This window comes from Drosophila suzukii, chromosome 2L (assembly GCF_043229965.1).
Source record: "Drosophila suzukii chromosome 2L, CBGP_Dsuzu_IsoJpt1.0, whole genome shotgun sequence".
Classification (NCBI taxonomy): domain Eukaryota; kingdom Metazoa; phylum Arthropoda; class Insecta; order Diptera; family Drosophilidae; genus Drosophila; species Drosophila suzukii.
Window position 1 is genome coordinate 8,509,291 of NC_092080.1, and position 9,161 is coordinate 8,518,451.

At 35.6% G+C, this 9,161-nt stretch overlaps 1 protein-coding gene across 1 annotated transcript; it reads right to left on the bottom strand.

Annotated features, from left to right (window-relative positions):
• Positions 1–4,421: 4,421 nt before the first annotated feature.
• Positions 4,422–5,412, bottom strand: c-cup (calcutta cup). The gene is made up of 2 exons (XM_017077367.4): positions 5,257–5,412; positions 4,422–5,197 (listed from the first exon to the last, which is right to left on the bottom strand). Exons 1-2 carry the CDS (start codon positions 5,285–5,287, stop codon positions 4,632–4,634), a joined length of 597 nt encoding a protein of 198 aa, XP_016932856.2. The 5' UTR covers positions 5,288–5,412; the 3' UTR covers positions 4,422–4,631.
• Positions 5,413–9,161: the final 3,749 nt, after the last annotated feature.

Genomic DNA, 9,161 nt, shown 5'->3' on the forward strand with positions numbered 1-9,161 from the left:
GAACATAAAAAGCCAAATTAGCCATGTTTCACATCAAAGTGCGCATTAAATCCGAGACGATAATCACACACATGCCGCACGCACACACACACATGGGCACATAGGGAAGACGTCGTCCTTTTGGCTCTTGGTATGCGTAAGGACATACAAAAAACATAATTAACCGCGACCTGACGACAACAACAACATCAGAACAACGTAAAAGCGTCGAGGACGACGTCGGCGACCTACAAAAAGCCGTCAGCCTAAGGGATCCAGAACAGACACTGAGAAAAATATATCAAATATAAATTTTAAAATCTATTTAAATTAAATTTGCAATAAATTGGGTAACTTTGTATATAAAAACCGTACTTTAGTCATTTCTGGGAGCTAAAGTTTAACACACGATTATGATAACAACTGTTTCTTAAAAAAATAAAGTAACTCAATATGTTTAAAAAATAAATATCAATCAAAAAGTCATAAAATACATTTTAAAATATTTTTATATTCATTTATATATTGAAGTAAATAATATACTTTTCACATATAAAATAACTATTATTAACATAATTTAAATACACTTTTTTATTTTGCTTATCATATATTTTAAAAAGTCTTTTTAAGTGGCAAGGTTTTTAAATAACTAAAAATATTTTTGTAAATTTCGGTATAAGAAATAAGTTTGAAAAGGAACACAATCTTTTATTAGCAATCATACAACTGTTTCTAAATTCCTAAAAGAAAATAAAAATTCAAATTATTCCCATAAAAAAAGCTTCCATCTCAGTAAGCCTCTGAAAAATCCAGTTGCTGTATTTTTATTGCCAATTCCATTGATCCACTTATTCATAACTTTCCATGTATGGCAAATACATTTAAAATACAATTTTCTTTTGAAATTTTTTAGAATATAAAAACAATCAAGATAATTTTTGCAAGTGTAATCCCTTGCGCACTTGGCCAGCGTTTTCCGCCCTTTTCCCATTTCCCCCGTGGCATCAGGTTAATGTGACGAGCACAGCTGCTGCCTCTCGGTGTCGCTGGGGGCGATGCCGGCGGAGCTCGAGCCGACATTTTTGCAAATTACACACTTTTGAATATAAAGTACTCGCATAACGCACCCGAGACAGCCAGTCTGTGGCCACTTTTAATGGGCCGAGCCAGAGAGTTTTGCCTGAAATTTATTTGCCAACTACCGAACCGAACCCGAGGCTTCTGGGTCTCTCATAGTCTAGACATCGCCGGCAAAATGCCTTTGGGTCAACTCTTTAGATCGCAAATTGCATGTCCCCACTCCTCTAGTTCTGAATTGCAATTAAGCTTGATATATGAGACAAAACTGGTTCAGCTTTCGCTTCGTTTCGTTTCGCTTTGTTTCGTGTCATTCTGGGGAACATGGATTTATGAATTCCAAAAAAGCCATTGGGCATTGGTATATGAGAGATGTGAGATGGCCTCCAATGCTGGCCCAGTCCAATGCCATTTGTAAATCAAATTTTGGCCAGGCAAAAACATCAAAATGTTTCCATACCCCTCGAAAAAAAAAGAAGAAATTATTGCCAAAATGGTTGCATGACATTTGACTTGTCGCAATGCTCGTTGCCAAATTTAAGCCTCTTTCTACGGAAAATACGAGAAAATCTGGAAAATGTTGTTGCACACAGGGATTGGTGTGGAAATATGTATGGCACATACAAATTGAGTTTACGTGAGTGATATGTGGGAATTGCAAATGGTAACATATAGAAGGTATTTTTGAAAATATATTTGTTTTGAGGGTTTTCCAAATTTTATTAAGGTTATTTTCATGTTAGCTTATTAAATTAAATAATAAAATAACAGTACAAAAATCATATGTTAACAAATTTATTTATTTAATCTATTAATATATTATTTATAAATTAATTAAAATTAATTTTATTTTATTTATGTTTCCCTTAGCCTTTTCTTGACTGAATTGTAAATTTTAAATTACAAAACTCAAACTATTCTTAAGTAATTAATTTTTTAAAACTCACCTAGCCTCTGAAAATTATAGTTACAATTTCTTTACTGGCAGTTTTATTCACTCACTTATCCATAATTGTCCATGAATGCCAAATCACTCCCGAATGCAATCAAATTAAATTAAGCCAAGTGCAGTTTAATCCTTTTACAAACACATTAAAATGTAGCCAGCAGCTGTTGAGCCACTGCCATTGTTCCCAGGAACAATAAAAAAAATAAAATAGAAGGGATTGGGAAGTGGAAAAGAAGAGATGGCAAAAGAATTAAAAAGAAAGCGAAGCATTTAATGATAATTACAGCGACCATTAGCAATTGTCTGGCGGCAATAATAACAAAGTGAACATAAAAACCAGACTGCGAAATGAGGTGGAGGAAAGGAATCTCAAACGCAGGGTCTAGATGGGCGGGAAAAATCTTTGGGTGGAATGAGTTGGAAAATCAAGGGACCAAAGCGTGACGCGCTTTTCAATTACCACGGCGCACCCGGCTCAATCTAATGAATTGTTAAATTATGTAATGAAGCGTGTACTTTAGATAAATGAAAACTAATTAAATTAACTCCCGCAAGCAGCGATTGGCAGAGAGCAAAGTCAACTTTTCGGCCAGAAAGAAGGAGCATCCTTTCCTTTTTCTGGCCAGAATGCAATTGAAGCGAATTTAATTTGTGCTGTTTGCAAACATTTTAGTTCCGAAATTGGAAAACTAATTGTTTGCCACACTCGCACAAGCATTTTGCCTGGGTAAATACCAAAAACCCAGATTCCGAGTAGTGTTTTCTGGCAATTAGGCACGTTCCATGACATAAGCTCTTGTGGTTAATTGCCTTTCACCTCGAACACATCTCTTATGGGCACCCCCCCTCCCCATCTTTTTTTACCCTACCACCTGTTTTGGTCTATTCTGCATTTAATGAGTCATTCGATTCGATTTCGAATGGGTCACGTAAAACATTAAAATGAATGAATGACAGTGGCGGTGGTGGGAGGGGGTCTCAAGACCCCGAGAAAACAGAGGGGTTCAAGCATCGTTTGCACATGACAACCAGATGGTAATAAATTTAGAGTTTGGCAAAAATTATGGAGGCAGCCATAAATGGCAAAGTCAAGGGGGCGTGGCTAAATGAAATTGGACAATGCACAAGTAATGAGAAAACGACATAAAAACGAAGCCATAAAGGGGTTCCAGTAATATGTTTAATTAAGGACTACAAATAAGGACTAAAATGCAGAGGAAATGATTAAGTACCCATTCAGTTATTATTTTCCAAAAGAGCCATTATTAATACCCCCATTTAAAAGTTGAATGAATAATTACCACAATTTTTATGCAGCGGTAAAGGGATTATTAATAATAGTCATCGAAACAGCATACTACTTATGTAACATTATACACATGACCAATTATATGATGATATGATGATATGTTAAGGGTTATTGATTAATTTATTTAATTTACTTTGGCCTGTATTAAATATAAAATCAAAGAAAAAGGTAATCGTTACATAATTTATGCCAATATTTTTTTTTTAGGACACTGGAATCTTCGACTGGCTCTCCGTTCTTCCCCATTTCATCCTTTTAGGGACACTTCCCTCCACTTGTTATTATAGGTCCCCTGTTGTTGTTAACTTTTCAGACCTTTTGTCACCTTTGCGCTTGATCAAATTCAACACTTCAAATAACACTTTGCTAAATGTTGTTCTTTGTACTTGGAAGTGAGTGTGTTGTCCTTTTGCACATTTGACTGAATTTGAAGTGTGTGCTTAACAATTTTTGGACAACTTTTTTAAATTCCTGAAGCACGTCGAATGCCAAAACTTTGGCGCTGGCAAAAAGTAATTTTGATTTTATTAGCTGTGTAGCACCTGACGGCATTCCCTGTCCTTTTTTTCGCCCTCTTTGTCACTTCTTGGCTTTCAGCTTTCAGCTTTTCAATTCAATTTCAGTCAATTGCGTGTTTGGCGCAAAGTTTTTCCCACACACACACACACACCAATACAATGGGAAAGCCGAATCACCCGAAGCCCTGAAAATTCGGCGACAACTTGACAAAGTCAACAGCTTGATGGGCAAAAAGTGCCAAGTATAAAAAAAGAAAGGAAAAACACGACAAACAATTTGTTGTTATCGACATTTGCCGTTGTCGATATTTTCCTGTCAAAGCGGTCGGTGAAAAAACTAGAAGACAAGCGGGGAAAACTTTCCGACTTTCCAAATGCCAAGGGCTCGGTCAAATGGCTAAAAGAAAGGCGGGGAAATTAATTAAATCTCAGCCAATGGGAAATATAAAAAAAAGGAAAGTATTTGTTAGGTAACTATAAACCTTTTGAGAAGCAAAGGGTTGGCTTCTTAACAAACGTAATATATATATTTATTTAATTGCTTATAAAAGGGGGCTACAAGTCATATTTCGAAAGTTTGAAAAAACAATTTTGATTATTAAACAAAACGTTTTATTGTGCATCTGGTTGTAGCTTTTAATTGCCTATCAGGAGCTCAAAATACAAGTAATTTTCCCAAAATAACAAGTTTATATAACTAGGTACATTGACTATACCCCTCTTTTAGTTTGGAAGTAAAAGAAAGAAATATAATTTTATTGCCAAACTAAAAGAAAGGTACATTCAAAGCCCATTCAACTCAATTATTTGGCTCCGTTTGGCAAACATTTTCCGACTCTTGATCGATTTCCAGATCCTCACTGGTATTCTCCATGTCACCATCAATCAGATATCCCACGATATTAAACTCGGCATTGAGACTCTGTTCCCAACGTTTGATTACATCATTGGGGCAAACGCCCATAGAACGACAGGCAATATTAAGGACCTTATTGGCATTGCAACCAGCTAGGAAAAAGTAGGGACCATGGCAGCTAAACTTTTCACGACCCGGACTCAGATCATAGATCAGTCCATTTAAGGCGGTATAAATAGGCTGATCTGGGTTCAGGCCATCGAAAGCAGTTAGTTCCATTGAGGTGAGCAGCACCACCTCATTTCCCTTGGGCAAAAGCTCACTATCATCTATGGGCTCCGAGTCCTCAACTTCCTTTGATTCTACGAATTTTTCGGAATCTCTCTTGATTTTGTCATACATTTGCGACAACTTTGTGGTGGCTAAGTAGCCCAGCAAAAAGGATATTACCGCCTGACCCAGAGGACTTCTCAGCAGTCTAGAGACTGTCTCCAAATTGGGACTTAGTTCTAATAAAAATGAAGGTTAATCTATTAGATTAAATATTTTTATTAATAATTTTACTTACTTGCTGCATATATTTCACCCAGTAGCTGCATTTTTGACTTTTACTCCGTTTTTTTTTAACTATACATTAAATCTGTTTATGTAGTTTTCGTGCTCAGCATTTCATTAATTTTGAAAATTTCTGTCAAAATGAATTTGAGTGCAAACTCCCCGGCCATTTGATCATACTCAATTAAGCCGAGTTAAGAACAATTTACCGCAGTGCGGAGCAAATAAAAATGTTAAGCCACCTGCTGCCAAGCTCATTTACATCATTCATATAAATTACATGCACCAAAAAAAATATGGAAAATTATACTATGTGTGTTAATTTAACAAAGAAGATTGTGATGTACTGTTATGAGGAAGATACTAGTTACATTACTAAGTAAATGGAATTTTAAATTTTAGCTCATTAATAACAAATTAATAGTTTTGAACAGTAATTTTACTTAGCTAACCTTAAAAAAAAAACAAATTTGATTGATTTTTGACTTCGAGACCTAGTTTTTCTTTTTGTTAGCTGTTTCGTTCAGTGTAATACATTTATATAGGGTTTGTGTCTGCGCCATTTGCTATTAACATTAATGCCAAATGCTGTCGTAAAAAATGGCGCATATAAACATTTTCGTGTGTGTGTCGCCAGTCTGCTGTCAGTTGCTGTTTTTATCAAATTGGTTGTACTTGGACTTTAATATGACTTAATAAGCTCATTACAATTTTTGCGCTACGAGTATGTGAGTGTGTGTGTGCCGCCAACAAAGTGTAATTTTGTGCCAGGAGAGTGCTCTGGGATAAATACATACAGACGCATATGTAAATACAAGTACAACTGCAGGGCAACTGGCAGGACGAAGAAGTCCTGCGCAGATTTTGGTCGGATTTAAGCGATACCCTGGGATTGCTCAATTGCCCGGAAAACTGAAATTGGTTTGTTGTGGCTCTTTCGTTTAACTGAGCTTTTATTATGGCTGTTAGTATGAGTGATTGTAGTTATTTCATATTTATATTGTGAGTTTAGTGTGGTTATTATATCCTTGAAAGCTCGACATTTTATTTGTAACTTAGTAATAACAATGATAATTAAAATAATAATAATAAAAATATAAGTATTTATAAAAACTACTTCATAATAACATTTAATAAAACATCATAGAACTTCAAATATATGTCAAAGCCTTAAAAGCACGATATTTTTTTTGTAACTTAATAATAATAATAATAATTCAAATAAGAATAATACAAATGTAAGTATTTATAATACCTACTTAATAATAACATTTAATAAAAAATCATAGAACTTAAAATATATTTCAATATATTTTTAATGATATGCTATAGTACATTTCTCAAAAAACTATTTTTTATCTTTTTTTCTTGTTGCATTTAGATTATTTCTATTGGATTTTTTGCAACTCTACATGTATTACATAAAATTTTCTTCCTTTATAGAGTGCTATAACACCCTTTCGATACCCTGGCGATAACCGTAGCTGGAATCAAGAGAAAACTGGAAAGCGTAGCGCCGTTTCGTTTCCGCCTTATGCTCGCATTAAAATTTGCATAACGTTGATTTTGTTGCGAGCACATTACGCATACGCCGCGTGTGACGTTGGTTCAAATTGCTTTGGGCACTCGGTTTGCGGCTGGCTGCTTCCTTTGCCTGTTTGGTTCTTGTTGTTATTTTGCCCTCCTTCCGCTCCTTTTTTTTCGCTTATTTTAATTTAATAAATTAAAACATATTTCGCATGCTGTTCAAGTATAATTACATTTCCTTCAGACCGCTCAGCGCTTCCGCTCAGCCAGGCCCACTTTTAATTAAAAATAAAAATCACACAGAAATACAGAAAAAGAGCAGGAATCTCTTTAAAGTTCCTGTGGCTGCCGCTGCCATTTCTGCTGGTTATTAATAAACTTTTCAATTGCCCACCAACTGCGAGGGCAGCTGTGTCGTATTAACTTTGTCTGCCAGTCAGCCACACCCCCTTTTCCACACCACTGTCTCTTGTTTGGCTTATTAGTCCCGCTCTGCTGAAATTTGCTTTGGCAAATGTCGGAAATCCGAATGCCCCCCAAAAAAAAAGAAGAAAAATCACAAAATTTTGAACCACAAAGTGCCAAAGCTCATAAGCCCACAAACAGCATAAAAAGGCTGCGGCACCGGGAGAAGTTCAAAGTATGCGGATGCTGCTTATTATTCGAGTTAATTAAAGCAAATTTCAAAAGGATTAAATTGCCAGCAGATTTGCTTAGTTTACTTTCCTGCAGGCCTTCGAAAGGGGCTAGGGTTTTCAGCTAATGGGATGAACTTGGAAAAAGGAAAACATATTAAAAGGTTTAAGCATTGACAACTTAAGAAGGGGTTGCCTTAAAGAATTTATAGAAACGAGCTTTGTTCTTGCATTTATTATTGTTATTACAAGAGAAAATAATATTTAAAATATTTATTTCATTACTTTGTGTACTTTTAGAAATACCCATTATAAAACTTTAGCCTTTGTATTTTGCTTTTGATAAAGTAGAAGCTTGCTTAAATTCCCTTTCATAAAAAAAACTCTAGCTAACCACTGGGACCTAAACGTATGTACTCTGCTATTTGCCCAAAAAGTTCTCTAAAAATAAACCGAGCTCCTAAATTGTTTTCTTTTCGTATTGCCCCACTCTTGCCACATTTATGCAAAGCCAAAACGAGTACAAACATTCCCCTAAAATATTATCAAACATTACCAGAGAGAAGTCTGACTCCATTTTGCAAAAGTCCCAACCAATCCCCTTGGTGTCCAATGATTTATTCATTGAACTGAAGAGGCAGGGAAAAAGCTGAAAAAAAAACTGAAAAACTCCCACATAGTTTTTGGCCTCGATGCCGCCCTCACACTTGGCACTTTGGTTTTTCGCCTGATGCTGAAATATTTTGCTGCACTAACCATAAATAAAAAAGTACAGAAAAAGTGCAGTAAAAGTACAGAAAAATAGAGGGAAAGGCAAAAATAAAAATCCACAAAACCAGGCCCAAACAATGGGGGCGCACACAAACAAATTGAGCAAGAATAACAACGGATGAAAAAATATTTTCATGCGACAATTGCAAAAGTGTCAAGGTGCAGGCGGCGCCAGCCACAAAAAAAAAAGCCACTGAAAAATAGATAGAAAGGGCCAGCAAAACTGGGGCAATAAAGCGCGGTGCCAATCTTTTATAACCCCTCAACCGACGCCCACATAAAAAAAATCGAAAGTTGCCCAACTTTGTGGGCCAAATTCACTGAATGAGAGGACATTTTTTATGCCTGGCATATTTTTAATGCATTTTGTGCGGTGTGTTTGGCTTCTGATAGGAAAATATCAGATGTATGCCGGCATTTAGCAGACAAAGTTGCCCGGGGAACGACTGTCAGTCAGTGGGTTTTAAGTGAGATTTTAAACGGGGGCACAAAGATAAATATAATGGAAATATAATAAATAAACCTTTTATTGATTAACCCAATCTGCAAGAGATATATAAATATTTAGCCAAGCTATATATCATTAAAAAATGTATATATTAAACATATTTAAAGAGTATAACAAATTTTAAGATAAAACATATCATTCAAATTTATAAAAATCATTTTAAATATTTTTCTACCTTCAGAACTTTTATCAAATATTTTTCTCTCTGCAGACTGACAGTTGCTGCCAAACTTTTGGCAGATTTCACTGCTCACTCAGGCAGCCACAAAATAAATCACAAAACTCCATCATGGAGTTCTGGCATTGCATTAAATCAATATCCCCCCCCGTCAATCTCTTTGTTAGTCTGTCTAAATGCCGGCGAAAAGTTTTCTTGCATAATTGCGCAAGAAGCGATGGAGAAAAATTAATGAACCTCCCTGGGAAAATTTGTGGGTTGGAGGATGGAAAACCCAAAATCCAAGGCATAAATATCAT